Source organism: Seriola dumerili, unplaced genomic scaffold (genome assembly GCF_002260705.1).
Source record: "Seriola dumerili isolate Sdu_G_001 unplaced genomic scaffold, Sdu_1.0 BDQW01001124.1, whole genome shotgun sequence".
In the NCBI taxonomy this organism is placed as follows: domain Eukaryota; kingdom Metazoa; phylum Chordata; class Actinopteri; order Carangiformes; family Carangidae; genus Seriola; species Seriola dumerili.
Window position 1 is genome coordinate 2,821,277 of NW_019175379.1, and position 22,652 is coordinate 2,843,928.

The 22,652-nt window shown below is 38.1% G+C and overlaps 2 protein-coding genes across 5 annotated transcripts in view; one reads left to right on the top strand and one right to left on the bottom strand.

Moving 5' to 3' along the window:
* The window catches only part of dnajc13 (DnaJ heat shock protein family (Hsp40) member C13), a 31,381-nt gene extending 21,039 nt beyond the window's left edge, over positions 1-10,342 (bottom strand). For both annotated transcript variants that reach the window (XM_022767183.1, XM_022767184.1), the window contains exons 1-5: positions 10,203-10,342; positions 7,282-7,362; positions 1,533-1,608; positions 602-751; positions 82-123 (exon numbers count right to left, since the gene is read on the bottom strand). In XM_022767183.1, the coding sequence (XP_022622904.1) occupies positions 82-123; positions 602-751; positions 1,533-1,608; positions 7,282-7,349 (336 nt within the window). In that variant the 5' untranslated portion in view covers positions 7,350-7,362; positions 10,203-10,342. The remainder of the gene's footprint in view (positions 1-81; positions 124-601; positions 752-1,532; positions 1,609-7,281; positions 7,363-10,202) is intronic.
* A 3,998-nt stretch (positions 10,343-14,340) lies between these two features.
* On the top strand, positions 14,341-21,205 carry lztfl1 (leucine zipper transcription factor like 1). 3 transcript variants are annotated; one of them, XM_022767149.1, is made up of 10 exons: positions 14,341-14,603; positions 14,952-15,076; positions 15,238-15,432; positions 17,459-17,516; positions 17,989-18,063; positions 18,177-18,242; positions 18,336-18,413; positions 18,705-18,881; positions 19,412-19,515; positions 19,662-21,205. In XM_022767149.1, exons 1-10 carry the CDS (start codon positions 14,601-14,603, stop codon positions 19,678-19,680), a joined length of 900 nt encoding a protein of 299 aa, XP_022622870.1. In that variant the 5' UTR covers positions 14,341-14,600; the 3' UTR covers positions 19,681-21,205. The 3 variants fall into 3 exon arrangements, with proteins under 3 accessions (XP_022622870.1, XP_022622872.1, XP_022622871.1); XM_022767151.1 differs by having other exon boundaries at positions 18,723-18,881; XM_022767150.1 differs by having other exon boundaries at positions 17,992-18,063.
* Positions 21,206-22,652: the final 1,447 nt, after the last annotated feature.

Sequence of the window (22,652 nt, forward strand, 5' to 3'; positions counted from 1 at the left end):
CATCATTCAGTTTATGTGTCACCACATGTGTATACTCGAATTGATATCTTGCGTTTTCATTTTTATAGATTTAATACTTACCCTGCCAGTTATCTTTCCCTCTGAAAACTCTGTTCTGAATCTCTGTGAATAGGAAAAGCATATTATATGATAGTGTCGACTTTCACAGCTGCTTGTTAAATCATTGCAGTGTCATACCTAAAAATGCCCCGTCTTCATTGCAAAATGTACAGCTACATTTAATTGGTTCTGTGGGGAAATACGTATCCTTGTTGCGCTGGAAACATCTTGGTATAATGAGCTTATTTCTTTACATCAGCATATCTGCTGATTCACATCTGTTATAAACACCGACAGTGAGTCAAAAGGCCTGCGATTTGCAAGCGCTGCATTCCCAAACAGTCTGTTGGACATTAAGTGACTTTGCCGCAATTTTTTTTTTTTTTTTTTTTTAACAACACAGCAATGTGTGCATGACACTATGGGAAAGCATGACTATGCCACATCAAACACCACTTCTGAAATTCTGAGATCTTTTCATGAAATAGGCGCATGAGGTTTGTTTAGTCATTCTGTTGCAGATGTGGGTGTTCTTCCTCACCAGCGCTTCAGTGAGCAGCTCTGTCCGGTGCTCTGTCGAAAACTTGAGCGTTTCCGACTTCTTGCCACTGCCTTTGCGGAATGTGAGGTTGAACTCTGTTCCCTGACCTTTTCCTACTGGACCGATACCACAGATGTCTCCATAAGGCCACTGGCAAACATACAGCAACAACAAAACAAAAAACATTGTTAAAGTCACACAAACAAAGTTCACAATTAAAAAAAGATGTTATGCAAAATTTTACTTGAAGTCTTCCTATTAAACATTCATAAGCAGTATATGAACCTTTAATTAATGTTTTATAACGTATCAGGATGCAGTTGTAATGTAAGCAGATATAAATGTTTAAATAAATGTGTACTGTAACTCCTCCTGTGGACGCCGATAATTACAGGCTGGTGTGATACTATATTTAAACACAGTTGTAATAATATAAAATGCACGTTCATAAGAGAAGTTATGATTGCTGTATATCAATAAGAATCCTAAATGTCATTATAGATTTGTACAACTACATTATAGAGAGATATAAACCATTTATTTCATGTTTATATACTGCTGATGAATGGTAAATAAATAAATGCTAAATGCTTAAAGTAAAGTGTTACCAAAGTAATTTTTTACAGCTTTTAATGAATGGGTATTTAATATGACATATTTCATGTTCTGATCAGTGTACAGACATGCTGTTGTACATTCACTGCAGTGCTGAGAGCTTAGCACATTTAAAGGCTAAGCAAAAAAAAAGTAAGAAATACTGTGTTTCAGCTTTGAGCAAAAGAGCAATGCGCTTCAAATGGATTTTCAATAGTCATATGGGGCCAAGAACAGCACATCTCCCAAGAACCTGCTGGGCACTGATAACTACTGCAAAGACAAAGTTCCTGAATGACTCTGGAGTTCCTCTTTGGCAGGCTGCGCACATACTGACCTGATTTGTTACTTCTAGTGTTGTAGGGTTGTAAGTGGTAATGCCATGTGTCCCCACTGAGAAGACCCGCTTGTACCTGGAAGACAGAGGATGAATCAGGGATGAGTCAGAAACAAAGCCTACCAATCACCATCTGCACATGGAAGCAACACCTACAACAGCACAGCAAGTCACATAGCAACAGCAGTGAATGCGGGGAAACATGATGAATGTGTGGCGTGGACTACACAGATCCAGTTAGCTCTGATAACTCTTAACATCAACATCAGTTAACTTGTGACCTCAAGATTTCCAGTGTGCCAAAAATATCTCATGAATGAATAAAGCTCTGTTACATCTGACAGAGGGCTGGATGGTGTAAGAGGAGCAGGTCCATTTGCAACCACTGTTGTAGCCCTCTCTGGGGGTGATGATGACTCAAGGACAGGTGACATCACTGGAGCTCGCTTATCTGATGATGTCATCCATTGCCACCGTTTATAATGCTTGTTTATAGGCATTTTATGAGCTAATGGTTGAGATGATGCACAAAAAGGTTGAAAAGATGATGGAGAAAAGATCATCAACTGCCACTTTTAAAGCTGCAGGAGCTATCCAATCAGCTGTAGTGAAAATGGTGAACATGTAGCTTTAAGTCTTGCTGTTACCACTAAATGTGGACATGTAATATCAGACTGAAGTGGCACAAATGTGACTTCTGAGTACTTCCCTATAGGATCCAGCCATTACTATTAGGGAATCTGCTATTCTCTATGTATTTAACACACTAGGTCCCTAGGTTAGGTTAGCAGATGTGTAATGAGTCACTCTCTGATACTGAAACAAAACTAATAACAAGAATGGGACTTTCTTACATATTAGGAAGGAAGTGTTAAATTCTGCTTCGCCAATCTTTTTGCATGTTACACTCTCTGAACGTGCGTATGAGCACAAAGGCATGTCCATGTGTAGTTGATCACTGTGTGATTTGGCAACAGCTGCTGCCTGGTGTTTGATTTGAAAATGGGTCATTGGAGGGTTTTGTTTATGTAGAAAATAAGGTTTGGAGAGTTTTTTATTTGGGGTTTAAGTTTAAGCAGATAGTAGTTAAGGTGTTAAATGTAAAGGTTTATTTGTCCCTGGTGTACATGTCTGTTCATCCTTGTACAACATGTTCTTTTAGCCCCTCCACTGCACGTTTAACATGCTGCTCCTTTCTTTCTTGCACATCCTCATTAGGCCCAGGCAACATTAAGAGGTCTGGTGATGTTAAAATTTAAGCAGCTAGTCCTATCAAAAAGCAGAGTAAAAGAAAGCCAAATTGAGATGTTACTTCCACATAATGCATTTGAACTTGTGTACAGCATGCATGATTAACACAAACAGACAGGACAGACAGAGGCCTGAGGCAAGGCCGAAGTGGAATATTACGTCCAGACACATCCCACAGTCAGCCTCCTTCCTTGTCCACAATTATACAAATGTCATGTCATTTTTAGACACCTCCCCTGTTAGAAAGCCTGCAGAAGTGCACTCATTCTCTGTTTTAATCATCAATCCTTGCACCGAGGTTTCCTCTCCACTGTTATGTCATCTTGGGACACAAAGTATGAGACTGCAAGTCTGTCCTGATCTCAGGGCGCTGTCTCGGTACACATTCTGACCTTGGTGCTAAGTGGCTAGCTGAACTTGGGTGTCAGCACAAACCTAGTTAATTATTCATTGTCTGTGGGTTTGTTTTTTCCCCCCCTTAATTGTATAGTAGCGGACAGGCATTAGCCAACACTCCCTGTTGTGTTTGGCTAACAATGCATGGTGTGTCATCTTTACTGTACGTCTCTTTCTTTGTGGCAACACCAATGGCTGGAGTCAGCCAGTCACAGTTGATCATTTTTAACAAGTTTGTAGAATGTATATGAAGAAGACTCGGTTAACAACCAATTTCTTGCTTTTGCACAAATACTAGATTCCTTTGAAAGACAAGCAGAAGAGAGAGGGACTAAAGAGAGGCCGATTTCCTACTTGAAGCATGCTAATTGCAATATAAAAAGATATACTGATACTTAGTGTATGTCTAGACAACTACATAACCACATGATGCAGTGATAAGTACAGAGAAGCAGCTGGACTGTTGTCTATAGACATGGAAGGTAAAATAAAGTAATACTTGCATGAATGAGTTGTGATTAAAGTGAGAGAGTAAATTAGAATATTTATCATAATATGGAGAGAGGAATTCAGATAACCATACCAGTGTTTTTGCATGCTTTGACCTAACAAATCACACACACCTGACATTACTGCTGACCATTTTACAACAACTCACTCCACTGTGGTTCAGATTTCCATTCATGCAGAGATATGAAAATCAAGGTGCAGAGAGCCAACCTTGAGTTAGGTAATCAATCATAGTAAATGCAATTTCTGCTTATATCATTGAATTTGAGAAGAGCAGACATGATGTAATGAATGGAAACCAATAGCTGTCATGATTGCAGAAAAATATTCACAAAAAAAATTCTAAATCATTCTGGTATGCCTTAAAAATCGGTCAGCAGTAATGGGATTTGTGGCCACTGGTTAACGACAGTGGTGGGCTCCTATTACTCTTTCATATGGAAAATATATGAGGAGGAAAGAGCACGCTATAAACATGCTTTACAGATAGTTTATATCATGCATACGGTTTGTGCTATGTTACACGTTCATTCAATCATACTGTACAGCACGTCTCCAAAGCTTTTCCTTCCACCTCCAAGGTTTCATAATGTAGCACATTAAGCAACTTCCTGTATGTGACTAAACCTCTTCACAACTGCCTCTCCTCTTTCAACAAAGTAAGCTCAATTTCCCACAAAGAAGGCAGATTTGTATGACTACATACAAACATCTAGGACAACACTGCATAATCCTCCAAACAAGACCCAACAAACACTGGATTTCACAGTGCAGAGAGGGGTGGACAGAGCAACATACAGACTGTACAATGAAGGGAACAAATGAAAAGACTGAACACAAGGTACAAAAGACAGTTTCAGCACATTCCACATACAGGTACAGAAAACAGCTTATAAATATATAGCTTGTGTGTATGTAGCAGCAATGCTTCCTTATTGTTCAAGGAGAAACATACATATGTATGAAGGCATTCAAAGGAGATTCAAAGGAGATTGTGATTTGCATCGTCATGCTCTGATCAAGAGTAGGGGAATGCTGTGGTTGGCAAACCAAAGCAAAACAAAAGCAAAACCCCTTCAAATGACACAGAAAACTGAAAGAAATCATGTTTAAAAATCATGGAAAAGTCCTTCATTAGGAGGACACACAGAAAAATCTAATATACTCTACAAGCTGGAGTCACAAGACTTGAATTAAACATGATCATGAGCACAGAGAGAGAGAGAGAGAGAGAGGGAAAAATGCTGCTGTCACGCTAAAGCAGGACACACACAGACACAACACTTTAGGTCTACTGTAAATTTAACTGTTGAAGAAATGCTTCCCAAGCAAGATCTGAGTGTAACTAAACATCCAGCGATTTTCAGAAATTTGATAATGTTACCATATAATCTGAGACATGTTTTAGACACATAAAAAGGAAGCCAGATAGAAAATATTGGAAACTATAACGCAACAAAACATTGTTGTGGCTTTTAAAAAGAAATTCTCAGCTCCCTGCAGAAACAGATCACTGTAATCTCCCCATCTCCTTATAAGTCTGCTGTTTAGTCCAATTTATAAAAAATGGGAAACAAGCATTTGAAGAAATGTGTCACATTTGCTACAAATGTTTAATGTGTACAATTTTTTTTTTTTTTTTAAATCTGAACTTATATATGAGAGTGGATTATCCTGTACAGAACGCAACACATCAAGTGACGCTGAATATCATCCACCATGCTCCACAGCTATAATTCAGACGACAAAAGTCCTTTTTGTATGTCGCAAAAAAAGAAGCACGCTAATCACATATGAGTCTAATCAAAGTTTGCATTTGGGGACATGTTCTGTATTCACAGTCAGCAGCTGTGCTCCTTTCATCTGTGGCACAGTAACAGTTAAAGTCTGAAACAGGTTTCTCTATGTAAGGACGTTTAATTAATTAAACTATCAGGCGAAAGCTGGTGCACTTTACTTTGGCTAACAGGTGGGTTTTTTTGGAGTGCCACTGTGACAGAAAAAAAAAGTTTGAATGCTGTATTTCTATCCAAGACTAAATTGACAACTTGGATAGTTACTTTTCATAATTTACCAGCAACTGAAGACAAAACTAGGCCACAATATCTGAGGTGCATATGAAACAAGCTGAAAGAGGATATCCTGACATAACACCTTCTCTTTCTCTTTCTGTTGGCCTGAAGCTCTGTGAAACCCCTTTCATACAGCAGAGGTACAGGGGACAGATCCACTGAATTGCAGCTGACCCACTCATATGAGACAGCTTTCAAAAAGTTCATCTATGGTTGTCAGCATCCGTACACTTATGTCTGCAACTGTAGTTACACTTCACTGACAAACCAAAGAATAACATTACACAAGCACGGAATAAAGTTTCTTTTTCATTTGTCTAAGTAAGCACACTCATGGCCTTTCTCATGATTTGCCACTTGCTCATGCTGCCCTGTGCTATCTCATCTCTCTCTCTCTCTGTCTCTCTCTCTTTTGAGAGCCAATTACATTAAATCCTAATAATATCAATAAATTAAGTTTCAGACCCTTGTTCAGCCCAGGTCAGGAGGATGGCCATGGAACCAAGTCAGCTGACACATGCTGACTAATTCAGATAAACCAACAATGTGGGTTTACTGTGTCATTCTGAATGGGGCATCAGTCCCCACTGTCCAACACACATGCATCAACACTCGTCTCTGCAGGACACTTCAGGGAGCATTAGCAGGATGAACCTCTGATGATTGCTAATGCTCTGAAGCCCTGCTTAAGTTACCTAAGTCAATGGCAGGCCTTAATGGCACAAAGACATTTAGAAAGCAGGTATTGGTAATGTGATCCCACTGGCTCACTGCTCAAACTACAGCTTGTGCATTCTAGTAGCTTTGAGGGCCACCAGTTAGAAACATACAGTCCCATCATTTTAGGGCAATATTGAGTTAAGTGAGCAATTTAACAATAAGCTATAATCTATAAAATGAAAACTAACAGGTATCCTACACACTGACAGAATTTAGATAATGTGTAATGTGTAATACATTTGATCAATAGATGATCATGGACATTGATCATGGGTCACTGAGACATATGTTTACATTGTTGAAACAATATATTGGCCTCATTTTACTGTAATGTAACTTACCAGTTCACATCTATATTTGTGTTAATATCTTGCATTGTAGCTCCACTTGACAGAAACACTGTGAATACAACCAGAAGCAGAAATACTTCCTTCCTGTTATGGGCACATTCAGAAAAGAGGTCATCTGGTATACGGATGACATCTTGCTTAAGACTAGTACTGTGTTCACTGTCAATACCTGTTTCTTTGGATTATCTCTACAAAACACACTGGTCACATAACTGCTGATGAGTGTTCAGCAGACCTCCTATCCTTAGCTGAGATAAGGAAGTAAACACAATGGAAGCACTGAGTCAGGATTTCAAGATTTTCCCAAAACTCCTTAACAAGGTGATGAAGAGAATAGTTGAGGTTAATGTTGCCTTGTAAACAGATGTCAAAGATGTGAAATAGACAATGCCACAAGCCCCGAAATCCTATCGGTGAGGCTAAAAGTAAAAAAAAAGTTACGGGTCTTACTTTCCCCTCCAGGAGTGTTTGGTGGTGTAGAAACAGGCCAGGTCTTTGTTGTCTTTGACGACATTCATCTTTTCAAAGGACCTACAACACAGAGGTTAGAAGATGAAAAAATAAGCTTATATTCCATATATTCAACACAGGTAAGCATTAAGAAAATAAAAAGGTGGAAGATATTTATTTTTAGTTACACAGCAGAAGGGAAGTTACCATATAACCTGCAGCCAGACATTTACAAGTCATTACTACATCAGGTTTATATAACACACATTCCACCATATTGCCACACACTTAACACAGTCATTCAACATTTTGCAGCTCAGAGGGAGAGACTCCCACCAGACACTCCCTCAGCTACAGAGTTAATAGAGTAAACAGTGATTATCCATCACACTGAGACTGCCTGATTCTTCAGTGTCATTACCTCAGCTATGAGCCATAGCATCAATGCAGTTGGTGGCACATGACTTCCAATTTATCATAACCCTCTCTTCTTTGATATCCCCACTCGCTCAGTTTGAAAAGAAACGACTGGGATACAGTATGTTCAGCAAAAACAGGCAATTTTTGTTTTCATGTTGATATCATAGGCACAAAAACAAGCCAGCTGAGCATGTGTCAATAAAGTCTGGTGCAAAGCCTGTGTGGCCTATTGATCCCCTTTAGATAAACAAGGGCTTGCCTTAGTAACTAATTTAGATTAGATTAGAAAAAAATTAGATGAAAAATCATTGTCATTTTACATTGAGACAATGGGACACTCTCAAACCTGGACAACAGACAACATGGGATGGTTAATTGTGATTTTTTGTGACAGATTGTTTAAAACAAATTAGAGATGAAGACTTCAAAGACAAACCAGTCAAAAAAAGAAGGGAAAAACTGCCTCTCCTATCCTTAGTGCAGTAACTTGCCGGCAGCTGCACTTTGACAAGGGGAACCTGTGTCAGCACTCTGCCAGGATCCTGGAAAAATCTGACTCCAGTTTTCCTTCCTCTCCATTTCAGCGTGCAAATGAAACAGGGAGCAGAAAAATAGGTTCACATGATGAAATCCACCGTTCACCAAGGGGACAAGTGTCTGGTGTTCAAAGAGAGCGAGACAGAAATATAGGCTACTTTCATGTGCCACAACATTGGACAAGAACCTTTACAAAAATTAACCAGTTTCAGCATCTCAATAATTGTTGCTTGTGCTGGAGAGACAAAGGTGCAAGGAACAGTCTGGAGCCAAGTTTTGTATCAACATGTTTTTTTTTTTTTTTGTCAAACATGCATTCATGGAGCTGCATAATGAATTGATTCCAAAGCGGGAGGGCTGATGGAAGGCACAATAGGATGTGTTAGCAGCAAACAGTGAACAGCATGCTCTTTGCTGCTGTGAAAGAGGGCAGTGCGGTTTTTATTATATTACAGTGATGAGTGTAAAAAAAGATTAAGGCAGTTTCCAGGATTGGGTCATGTGATCACCCCTCCCATCTCTTCCTGCCTGTATGCAGATCAATAGCAAATTATTCATGGGCTTTCCTTGGGGAAATAAAGAAAGGAGTAAACAGGAGGACACTGAAGTAAATATAAGTGGAACGCAGCCCAAAGCAGAGCACACAACATTTACATAACAGCTTGTTCCAGACAGGTCTCCCTACTTCTTAAACTTTGACAAATTAAGTTACTACTAGTTGCTGTAATGTGAATGGTTGAGTGCAGTGGGTAAAATCCTAAAGTGTATACTGCTGTTGCTCTCTGCTAGTAGGATTGTATCAAACCTCTAGATTGGGACTTATCTGAACAACTGAAAACAAACTGTAACAGACTGCATATTACTGACTAGGCACCAATGAACTAGTCTACAGCTGAGGGTAATATGTGTCATGACAGTTAACTCTTAATACTATGCAAATATCTCTTTTGCCTGCTTGTTTGGCTTAAAATTAATTTGTACCCTGCCTCTCACAGCTGTTGGATAAAAAGTTGGATCACCTTTTTCCTTTAGAAAATTATTTAAAAAGCTGTAGGTACAAGGGTTAATCTATCATGTGGCATTACATCATTATATGGTCATAAGCTTTTTTACATCTCCAGTTAAAGTTATGTTGAACATAAAGCACTTACCATAACTTAACTGTCAGTGCAATAAAAGTCAAATTAAATGAGCAGAACTACATAAGCATCTGGACATTCAAACTCAAACATGAATGTGATCAAAACCATAAACATAACGACAATATTATGCTGGTTTCTGAAATGTTGTTTTCTCCTTTAAACGCTTTTTTTCCTGCACTGAAGACATGTTGCAATGCCCTCTCTTTATTTGCCAAATATATGAAGCAATCGCTCCACCAAGACAGGAACTCTCAACCCTGAAACTTCACACTTCATCTCCTGTGGCTGTAACTGAAATGCATGAACGACTTGCTTTCAAAATACAATAAACGTTCCACGTGACTATGGATATATAAATATAGATCAGAAAGCGTCAAAATGGCTAACGGTGATTCTTAAATCCTGTTGAGGATGTGCGCTGCCTCCCGATCTGTCAAGTAAATCCATGACAAGCAGCATTAACGTTACCTGGCTCCCAAGCAGTTAGCCAAACTCTGCTTCATTGCAGCAGGCCTACGCGGTTAACTATATGGCTAAAAACAAGCACGACAGCACCGTTTAAGCGATGTCGATACTGCTGCTCCACCTTATTAGAAAGACAGACAGCCTCAGACACGTTTGTTATCAGCGTTTGTTTGCCAAATGCAGAAAAAAGGGGCTGTGGCAGGCTAATGTTGGGTTAGCCAAAAGCTAGCTGCTAACTAGCACATCAATCAGGTTTTGTGGAGAAGCTAAGCTAGCCGCATTAGCAGCGGGGTTCAATCAAGCAAACATAGAGAAGATGGCTTGAAGAGAGTGGCAGGTGCTAACGGGTGCGTTTACCTGTAAAATCGCAAACGGGTGTTATTCGTAGCCGTCCCTCAGCCCCCCACCCTCCTCTGTGAGTGGCCGGTGCTTCTCAGTTTTCCCACTCTGATGCTGAAGGTGCTCAGTTACGCCGTATTCCCCCCAACAGGGTTCAGGACGCTGCCATATTCCTGATACCAAAAGTGAAGACCTGCGCATGCGTGAGGCCCGCCTGTCATGCGGCTGTCAGCTGATTGGTTTGTCCGGACGCGGAATTATCGAGATACCTGACTCGAGATCAGTTTTTCATTGGTTTCTTCGGTGTTTGAATTGATGAATATAGCTAAAACCGATCTCGGAACAGTTTAGACTGTCTGCTGGGGAACGGGTGTAACAGCATTAGTTTCCATTTGGGCAAATTTGAAAGTAATGAGTGAAAAAGTGACGATATCATATGTGGACAAAACAGCAGCGATGGAAAGTAACAGTACATTTGCAAAAATGCTGTACTTTAGAACAGTTTTGAGGTATTTGCACTTTACCTGAGTCTTCTCTTTTCATACGCAGTTTCAAAGGGAAATAATATAAGCTACTTTTTTTTATTATCGCACTACAATTATTTAGCAGCTTTAGTTACTGCACAAATGATTATTTTCTTTATTTATAATTTATATAATAAGATTCTTCGTTATAAATTAACATATCCAATGTAAGAGTTATCAACTATTGATCAGTTAATAAGACATTTCTTGCAAAATTACCAAACATTTAGGGTTCCAGCCTCTCAAATGCTTGGACATAATGCTATTACTTTTCATCATTTAATGATTTTTTTTATTTATTCTTAATCATTTTGAAGTTTGGACAAAACAAAGCATTGTCAAAGTGAATTGTGAAGGGCATTTCTCACTATTTTCAGAACAATTGAGAGATTCATCATTCATTTTCACAGTTTAGTATTAAGACTTTCAGGTAAAGGATCTGAATATACTCCACCACAGTTAGAAAGAAAACGCAGAATACATTTTCCATTCACCAAAGAGTCAAAATATAGACTGATACTGACAATAATCTAATTTTGACAGTCATCTTGCTAAAATGGACTTGGTGCACTGACCCTAATGAACTAGAAGCTATCTATTGTATTTCTTATCTATGTCTCCATTCACCTTTCTCACTTGTATATTTTCCTTCTTGATATCTTATAGGAGTTTGAAAGAAAACTCAAAAGGTAATTCAATCTGTTAATTTTTACACCTGGGTCAAATTGGACTATTGTGCCCTCTAGGGATAACGATCCATCAATGCAGCATAACCTCAAGTTCAGGCAGGCTACAGTATTCATCAGCGCCATTAGGCCTACATGAAGGCTGAGACCAGCCAGGATGTAAAAACACTGAACACATCCACCTAACTGCTAACCCCTAACCTTAACCCCTAACCACATACACGCACATGAGTTTGTGCAGCTATCCTTGTCATAACATTGCACTGACTTCCACTCATTGTGAACAGTCTAACCATAACCCTAACCAGTACCTCAGAAATGACATTTGACCTCATTTGGACCGAGCTTTGGTCTCCATGAGGTCTACTGGTTTGTCGCAACGGTCAGTGTATACAAGAAAAGGTCCAAAAGAGGTAACACACACACACACACACACACACACACACACACACACACTCACACACACAAATGAAACAAATGTAGTGACAAAAAAGTCAGCAAAGTCATTCACTGAACATCATCCCTGAACGCCTGAAGACAATAACTGACAGAAGTATGTGCCACATATAGTTAGTATGTAAAGACCGAGTTAAACAGCAACTGAGACCATTGGTTGCTTTAAATCTTTAACCTGCAAATTACAGTAGCAGTTCATATGACTAATTTCAACTCTTTGCTTTTAAACTCCTTCCAATCCCTGTAACTGCAACATTTTACATTAAATGAGTTTATCAGCTTAATATGTTTGTATGACTCATAACAATAGTTGTATTGTTTCTACTGGTTTTATTGTTTAATTGTTTATTATATGGTGCATTTTTGTGCTCCTGTTCCATTTTCTTTGCATTCCTTTGCTAACCAATGACCCACATTTTTATATAATTTAATTTCTTTGACAGTTTTCTTAAGTAGTTCATAGACCAGCTGCTGAACATCAACATCCACAAATTTTGGATCTACCACAAGAGCTTAAACACGTGAATAGTAAAAAGTAACCACCATGGTCTAACTGACTGCCTTAGAACAGTAGCATGAACATATTGGACTCTCACAAAAGACACCCACTGAATATGGTTTTAAACAAGTGTTTTCTAGTCCCTGTGTCAAATTGCAAGTGACTCACCGCGACTGAAGGTAAAGGGGAAACATCTTGGCCTCTGTGACTGACTGATGTTGCACAGTAAACTTGAGCAGGACAGCACAGAGTAGTCACGTTATGAGGCATCTGATTAGGTGACTAACCATGCGCTGCCCGTTAGTCTAATTCAATTAGACACATGAGGGGGAAAAAATCGTTTCCTTCTTTTCTCTTAGGATCCTCCTTAACAAAATGTATAGTGATATCCTTTAGACATCAATGACAGAGTATAGGGAGAAGGTGCAACATTATCTCTCTGAAGTTTTTTATCTTTTTCACATGGAGTCAAATGAGTTTAACTGACAGAGAAGCAGCCATGTTGATTCCTGTCTGTTAATCAATTGAAACATGTATAAAAAAGAATACTAATAGTTGTTTTTGGAGGCAATTAACTGCCATCAGGAGATATGGATGCTACATGATCAACAATGAAAAAGTGACGTTGAAGGACAAAAATGTTATACTAAACATAGTGGCAATGGCTTTATGTGAGTAAAAGACACAGTCACATATGTCATCTTGTTTTGACCAGTAGGTTCATTTTGCCATCCCAATCTAAAAGTGTTTAAGTTAAACCTCACTCTGTTAGTATTTAATACAGTGTACAACAATGTATTTATTGAGGGAGAACACAAAGCAAAATTAAAACAAACATTGTTTACTGCTCTGCATGGAGTAATTGTGCCATACAGTAAGGGTAATTTGGTTTAATAGGTAGTCTAAACAAGTACATTTAAATTAAATGTAGAAAGATCTTATCAACTAAACATTGGTACAATGTAAAATTAAGTCTAAACTCACTATGTCAGGAAATAAGATCTACTCTTCTAGCTGTAGCTTTCGGCATTAATTGAAGTGTAAAGAAAAGCTGTTTTTTTTTGTTTTTTTTGCTATTACGACTTCTTTTATTTCCACAACATGTTTTCCTAAGCATTGGGTTCATGATCACTTCCACATAACCTTACCATACCCTTATACCTACAGAGAAGTGGTTAAAGAAATGCAATCGATGTACACCACGACAAGATTCCTGTCTTTCAAAAAAGTATATAGCCTAGATTGCTAGGCCTTTCTGTAGCTGTGAGCTAAGCTTTTCTGTGAACAGCCCTGTACCAGGCCCAGTTGCTAAAACATGAAAATGCATGTGATGTACATGTAAGTGAAGCAGTGAAGATACTTCCAGTGCAAGGTGCTGATAAAGAGCACCCGTCTGTAACAAGACCTGTACTCATCTCACACTTGTAGCTCAATACTGCCATCTAAAGCTAAGTTGAATTATCATAACACTAGTATCTATAACCTGCAACTTAAAATTCTTCAGAAATTCCATAGTATGGATGGAGACAAAATAATCTAAAAATCTAAAAATAAAAATGTTCCTTGTAGGAATCACCTTTTTCAGAGGGACAAAGCACAGAAACTGCGTATGTATTAACAAAACATTTTGTATTTAACATTTAAACATTTTCTTAGAACATTTTCTTTACAAAATGATATAAACCATTATTTTAAAATCGCTATCAGTGGCAGGATATTACTTTAAATGACATCCTTTTGACCAGCAAAATAAAGATTAGCATTATATACAAAAATATTGAAGTTTATAATAACGATTAAATATCTATGTTTAAATTTTGTTTGTTATATTGCATTCACATATAATTATATTAGTAATAATTCGTCCATTTAACCGTTTGTTTTTGTAATGTTTGTGTTGTACGTAGCGCCGTTGAACGCACCTCTAGTAACCAAGGTAATGACGCTATTCTCCGTTACCAAGGCATTCTCAAGGCAAACACTGCCTGTGAAGCTAGGCTAGCCAATCTGCCAGATAATCTTATAGCCATGATATAACCTCCGTTTAACGTCAGCCTCTTTGCCGAGTTGAACTTTAAGTTTATTTGAGTTTACTTGAGCTTCGACTCCAGTATATTACCTTTAGCTCGTAGTCTGCTCGCTGCGGGGCCTAAATTAGAGGCTGAAACATCCATTTTTTTCCTGTTGGATCAGCACAGTCTACAAGCTAGCTAACTTCTTCTGTTGCGTTAACGTTAGCTGCACAGCCACCATGGTAAGTAGCTGCTATCATTTGCTGTTGTTTATGGGTAACCATGCCACCTGTTTGCTCTTAGAAGTTAGCATTCTAAATATTTAGCGTTAACTCTGCTTTCTAAACGTGGTGCGCGTCCTGGATTCACAGACGAGTAAAGTTAGATACATACAGATAGCAAGCATCCCACGTTATGTGTGCAAGCTCATGTGGATAGGCCCTGTCACATATTAGCAGGGGGAAATCCTCTTCATGTTAGCTGGTCAGCTAGTTGTGGTTGCTATTATAATCTCCCCCGGTCTTTATACCCATCTATTATTTTCGATGCCAATCTTTCTTACTAATGTATTGCCTTTTGTCTCTTTGTAGGCTGAATTTGGGTTTAATGAACACCACCAGAATGAAGCCATCAATTACATGCGATTTGCACGTTCAAAAAGGGTCCTGAGGCTGAAGACTATTGACTCATGCTTTGAGGAACTCAAAGATAGCAGGTGATTGTTCATACTTACGTTTTTGGTGTCATTGTTTGTATGTAAATTCAACTTTAATTCACTTAACTTCAGACCCATATTCTATATATGAAAATATAACATAACAGTTCAGACGGTTCTGTAATGTGTATTTGTGTGTGCGTGTATGCTTCTCCCTGAAGGCTAGTGGAGGAAACCTTCACAGTGGATGAGGTGAGGGAGATGCTGGATGGGCTGCAGGCGGTGGTGCGTGGGGAGGTGGAGATGGAGCTCATCAACACAGCCCACACCAATGTGCTGCTGCTCAGGCAGCTCTTCTCCCAGGCTGAGAAGTTTTACCTCCGACTGCAGAGTGATATCTCAGAACTTGAGAACAGGTGAGCAATGAGGAAGCATTCTCAAAGTTGTGATAGCTAATATTTAAGGTCATTACTTGTGTTTATAAATAAATAAACTCTGTGTTTCTTGTGGGCTCTGATGTAATAAAAATAATAATAATAAAATTTACTGTAAAAATATTTTCAAATAAAAATGATTTAAATTAATGTGACAGGTGAAAGTTTCACACGGATGTAACAACAGCACTAGGCCTCTAAACACATAATACACTTTCATATTCATGGGAAAAGCTCATGTACTTTGTACCACAGGCAACTTCCTCCTCAGTACTGTCTTGATTTAGATCTCTTGCATGTTATGTGCCAGGCTGAAAGGTCATTGCAAAGCCAAACATTCACATACACTGGAAATTTAACCCTTTTTTCCATAACAGTGGTTTCCTTTCCTCAGTGAAGTTCAGTTTACTTCACCTTACTACATATATTTATTTATTTTTTAAAGTTTTTTTTTCTGCCATTGCAGGGACACTGTTCTTAATGACAGCTGTTGATAGTAAGATTTGTGTGTTGTCTTGAGTAACCAGGACATTGTTCAAACAGAAAGCCTCTGTCAGCACAACTATATGCATGGCTGGGTACCACAAGGGGTAAATGAAAAAACTGTGTTTTGTAATTTGGGTGAACTACATATTTAAATCTTACTCTTGGCAGAATTCAATTTACTATTCAAGCTGTATTTATTGTTTCACATTTACAATAATTTAGATTTATTACTGTTTTATTTAATTGAAAAAAGTAATGAATATAATATTTACATATTTATTTACCGCCAGTAATTACTAGCAGCTCATGTTTGTGAAGTGGCACAAAGTCATTGGTTTGTGGCCATGTGAGATAAAATTAAGTCTATATCAGCAAAACGTAAAAGGCTGTTCTTGCTGTTATTTGTAAGCAAGGATGCCAAGAGTGCTTTAGAGGGTTTATTTTCATATCACAAGCCTGAACATAGAGCAAAGTGGACATGCACATGTGACACCAGTAACAATGAGAAATCACATTTGACCTTTGTCAGAATGAACTTTGCACCCTTGACATTTTGGCTAAGGAAGTATTTGAGCTTTTTGGCACAAATATAGTCAGCTCTTAGAGCACAGGTGTTGTTTTATAGATGAACAATAATTCACAGTAGAACAATTTAGAGGATGAAAATGACAGTTGAGGAGCTGTTCAAATGTCACCTTTGAAAACAAATCTGAAAGTCAAACTAAACACGTCATCCTGTTCTTTTTACCATATCATTTCCGTATCAAGTGAAAAATGTATAAATGTCTGCAGTGGAATGTTTCTTGAAATGAGCTAATGCTGTTGACCAGTCTGACCATTGTGCAGCTCCACAGTACATGTGCACAGGTTTGAATGTGCTCTTTGTCTTCTCTGACATTCAGGTGAATTTCATGTAGCTTTTGACCTATGGAACCTTTAACCTCATTAAAACCCTGTGTGTTTTGAAAATTTGTTTTTTTTCTAATATGCACATGGTGGGTGGATAAAGAAGTTTTTTTTAGTTTGTGCAGGGCTCAGTCCTACGTGACTGATACGGTGTCTAAAGCAAGGACCCCGCCCCATGTCACGGTCTACGTGTGTTCAGCTGCTTTTTAAAAAACCACATTTAAGGTTCGCAGAGAGCATATCTGTCACCACAGGCATATATCTTATAGTTTAAGTGTTAAACTGCCATATACAACAAGGGTGTTTATTTCCCTTGCCAAACATTCACAACTGTCAAATAGTAGATTATTGTACTGTCACAAAAACATCAACATTGCGGTGACAAGGTGACAGTTGTATAAAGTGATTCTAGAGATTATCAGATCAGTCACAATTTATTCAGTGTTGCTCACAGAATCGTAATAGTAACTTTTTTATATACAAATGTTTAACTCAATCTAAAAAAATCTGTATAATATTTTATAAGATTTCAAGCTTTTTCTTTTTTGTCTTTTTTTCTTTGTTCTTTTCTTCATTATTCTGCTATCCAATTCTTTGCTCCACTCTACCTGAACAGGGAGTTGTTAGAACAAGTTGCTGAATTTGAGAAGACTGACTTTAAAACCACTGATAAGGTGAGTATTATGTGCAGCTCTATCATATATAGGCTTTTAAATATCCCCATCAATCTAGTCGTCATTAATCATACGTTCAAAGCATATTTACACCCGCATAGAATGCAGTAACTAGAGAGCAGGGAAACACTCTTGCATTTTTAGTAGTTTTATATGTCGGCACACCTGCCCTTGACACGTAGCAATGCGGTTTAAGAGTCACACTTCACTGAGGCTGATGTGTGGTTTTAGGACACATTATAAAAGAAAAACAAATCAGCTTTTGTAATGCAGTATTTCACTCTTTCATGGGTTTGTCTATTCACACCTTTCTCAAAAGGGGGACACAAGTCATCTTTGCATTTCTAAGAAAAGTAAGGCTGAACTGATGGTGGTTTATTTTCACAGCATAGAGGACATAACCGACATGTTTTAAATTAAGAAATAAGAACTGTTCTGCTATTGTATTTGTTAAAAGTCTTTACTTTATTAGCAGCTAAACCAGGAAACAAGCAAACCCAAGTTAGCACCGCTGAATGAAGGTGGGGTGTCTGAACTTCTCAACAAGGTAAAGTAACAGGTTACATGGATTACCTGTGTAGATTAATTGCAGAAAGTTTGGCTGTCATTATCAGGCTCATACGCTCATGCTGATCTACTGTATGTCAAATATTTCTCCAGGAAATAGCAAGACTACAGGAGGAAAACAATAAACTGAAAGCCAGGCTCCGGACTTTAGAATCCCAGGTATAAAACTGACTCACATATTTTAAAAGCAGACCACATATTTCAGTCTATTCATTTACATAATTAACCTCATTCTCTGATTAACTGTTTTAGGCCATGAGTGCACTAGATGACAAAACCAAGGCAGAGAGAGCTCTGAAAGACCTTAAGAAGGTGCAGGGTGAACAGCAGGTACTGTTCCATGTTTGATGAGCCAGTAACATCATCTTCGCTTGTGCCATTTTAAGTTTTCTTTCCGTGTTCTACTTTTATTTTTTAACTCTTCAGTTATTATCGTATTGGATCTGAACACTTGCTGTCATTGTGCTTTTGTCTGCTAACTTGGATCTGAAATGGTATGTATCTAGCTGATCAAAGTGTGACTTTTGTTTGTCACTGTGAATAGGAATAGAAGGTGTCCATTCTCTAGTATAAACATTGACCCCATCTGAACTTGTATGTTGTTTTGCTTTTTCTTTTAAGCTTGCTGCTCAATCCCAGGAGATCACCAGTCTAGAGGACACAGTGGCAGCTCTGAAGGAGGACTATGAGAGGTCTCTCTGCACCAGCGCTGCCTCCCAAAAGGATCTGCAGGAGAACCTGATCTCTGCCAAACACGAGCTGCTTCGAGTACAGGAGCAGCTGGCCTTGGCAGAGAAGGTAAACTGTGGTCACTGTGGTCTTTACCCACAACTGACAGTAACCATCATCTGAAGTTAAAGGCCATGGAAGCAAATTTTCTCAATCTGTTTCTTACCATGCTGCAAAAGTTAAAACTTTTGTTTATATCCTCTGAGTGCTTTCAGTATTTGGGTTTTTTTTCTTCTTCCCTATTGTGTGAAGTGGGCAGGGCTCTGTTCTGCATCCAATAAGAATTTAGCTAAATTTGATTCAACAGTTGTGGGGTTGTTTGCTTATGTTACCAGGCGACTATGTCATTCTAATCTGATTATACCACACCCACACAGTCCTGATGATTTAAACTCTTAATATATATGGATATCTAAGACTATAACTAGATTATTGGTTATATAGTCACAAGCCCACCAAACATCACATGATCCAATTTGCTGTTGGCAGATAAGTCGATAACTGGTGCTTGTTATACCGGCCACTTTTCAGTATGGGTGCATTCAGCATCTGTGCCATTATTTTCATGTGTGTATATACTTTGTGTGTATGGTCTGCAGGAGCTGGAGAAGAAGTTCCAGCAAACTGCGGCCTACCGCAACATGAAGGAGATACTGACCAAGAAAAATGAGCAGATCAAAGAAATTAGAAAACGATTGCAGAGGTGAGCGTTCAGCAATAAGGAATTAAACAAACATTTTCAATTTCAAACACTGGTATTTGTTCTGTTGGTATTTTGACTCCTAAGATGTACTTTCTTATTAAGATTTTTTTATCTAATATGAGATTCGTACTGCTTGTCTGTTTCAGATATGAGCCCAGTGAATGAGTTCTATCCAAGGCAGCTGGTTAAACACACGTCCAGAGGGTAAGACAGGACCAACGTTTATGACTGTGGTTTGGACAAGAAACCATCAGTTACACTGCTGTAAGACAAGAGAGACAGAAAACGGCACTTCCATGAGGAATTGTTTATTCATGCTTTATCCGGAATCTTCAGTAGTTATTGGCTTCACTAAAGAGCGGGAGCGGGGAAGTTGACAGTACACGCAACTGAATACACAAGTGAAATAGTAACAAATGATAGCCTTCTCCAGCTGTGCTTTTTTTTTCTACGTCTCAATTTGGAGCTCACTTACAGTAGCTAGCAGACTTCCCTCAGTGCTCTATGCAAGTACTATCATGTCCCTGTTTGAAGAGGCCTTGTCCATTTTCTGAACTGGACGGATACATACTGTCTAAAGCTTTGCAGTCTTATTTATCACATGGTTATGGGTAATGTTTAGCTTATTAGATCTGGGTTATTGGTAATTGATATTTTGCTGATCAGTCTTAATTTTAGTAGCCCCTTTTTGTAGATAAAATCCAGTCTATTATTGAGAGTTTCAAGCAAACCCCATGCTTCAAAGTAATGCTTCCTGACCCTTTGAGGGCACTCTCACTTTCATTTTTTTCACTAAACATTTAATAGCATTTCCAAAAACATATCCTATGATCTGGCATTCTGTGAAAGTCTGATCATTGAAACCATACAAAATTTCCTGCAATTCTTTTTTCTGCTCTTACATATTGAATGACATGGATAGTGACCTATAGATTGATTTCCCTACTTCCCTAAACAAAGGGCATAGAATATTTTTGTCTGGAAACTTTAACTGTGTACATTTCGTATCGCTGTGGGTGATGGAGTCTAAGAGAAAAAAAATGAATATATACATGATGTTCATGAAGTAATGCTCTTGTAGAGTATGATACATCTACCCTATATTACACTAGATGTGCATTTGTTTGTATTGTGCAAAGTATGGGGTAATAAAAGCTGTTACCAATTATGTGTGGCCATTGTAGATGGCCATCGTCATATTGTTTTTAATTTTTTACTTTAAGTTTAGGGTATATTTCATCATAAAATTCAAGTTATATCACATAAGTTGAAAAATAGCCTACAAACAGCACATTTTCAACCTTATGACAAATATCAGACAGTAAATATGACAGTGAACCTACCCAGGGTGTCTCCCTCCTCTGGCCCATTGCATTCTGGGAAAGACTCCAGGCTGCCCTGATACTTTTAAAACAATAAAAAAGTTGGACAAATGTAATAAAAGTGGATGAATCAGATGTAAGAAATGTAATTGTTTCTGGAACTGACTGATTCAACAAGGGAGTGATGTACTGCAATAATACATGGGTCATACACATACAGGAAAGTATGATCTCAATGGCTTTAAGTGGCCTCTGATCACTGCATTTTACTAATAATATATATGACAAGTAGATAAGAGTATGTGGGTTCAGAATAAGATGTGTGCTGTTGCCCAATTAAAGCTGATTGTATTGCTTCATGTGTATTTTCAGACCAGTACGCAGTGCGCATACTCCTCTCTCTCTTTTTTTTTTTTTTCAAACATTTTGTCATTTCTGCCTGACTGGCTAGAGCAGAGTTTAGAAAGAAGTAGTGTAAAATGACACAAAGCACACCCACAATAGGACCGAGGATGATCGTCCAGAGTAGGGTCGAAACAGCAGACCACTACATGACAACTATAGGTAATATTTTTCATGCCAGTTTTTAAATCTTTACTAGATAAGAAGTGTAGAGAGAGAAGAGAGGGGGTGAATGCAGTTCATGTTCTTGGTTAGACTAGTTATACACTAAAGTTATGTTCAATTTTAATTTTAATGTGTTAAAACAGACAAGGCTTGAAGCATCAGGAGAAGCCTGATTTCCTATTTATTTTTAGGCTTTATTTAGTCTATTTAGTAATTGCATATAATTTAGCTTGTAATTGTGTTGTTTTGTTTCCTGCCTCCCTCTTCCTTTTTAAGTGGCAGGCTCCAACATTGCAATTTCTATCTAAAATTTAATCAGATAATACAAGAAACTTCTCAACTGATTTTCGAACTTATTAAATTTCAGGAAACCAGAAGGGGTCAAATGATAATAAAATGCATCATTCACCTATTTGTTAATGTCAACTGGTAAGGATATTTTATCACTTGTGCAATCTATAAAAAAAGTTTTTTTACACTTTCAACCACTTCATCTGCCTAAGCTGTTTATAAAAGACCTCATTGTTTTTACCTTGTAAGTGTTAACCAAAGTGAGATAGTGGCAGAGTAAAAAACAAAGTGGTCGCCAGTTTTTTTGTTTTTTTTTGTTTGTTTTTTTGTTATGAGTGAAACTCTTCAAGCCACAGTCTGTCCTGACTTAAACTTGTGTTGGTTTTATGCCATGTGCATGGGTTGTATGCATGATGAAACTCTCCTCCTACAGGTGCAGAAAAAAGGGGCAGGCGCAAATTGACACTAAAACAATATCCTTTAAAAACCTTTTTTGATCTGCTGTCAAAACATAAAAAAACATTATAATGTTATTTTGTGTGCTTATGTGTGTGAATTTATACGTGTATACGAGCATCTGTTTCCTAGTAGAAGCAGCTGAAGACTTGCGATAATTTCAGATAGGATGCAAATGCCTGACAATTGTCTATAAGTGCTTGAAATATAAATCACAGCAAGCACAGGAAGTGGTGACAAATATCTCAGTTCCAAGCTCAATTTCATGCAGCGTGACAGTGACAGTACTTTCCCACAACATGGGGTGAATCTTAATACTTGCCAGAGTGATATACCAATTCACAGTAACTTCCTGTTCCTTTTCACAAGGCATCAAAGGGGTTTTCTTGGTTTCAATAGCGAGACAAAAGCTTCTGTTGTTTAGCTTTTCTTCAGAATCATCTTGCGAACATTTGTGTGTGAGAAACTTTGCACATTTCTGAATATAAGGTGATGTCCAGA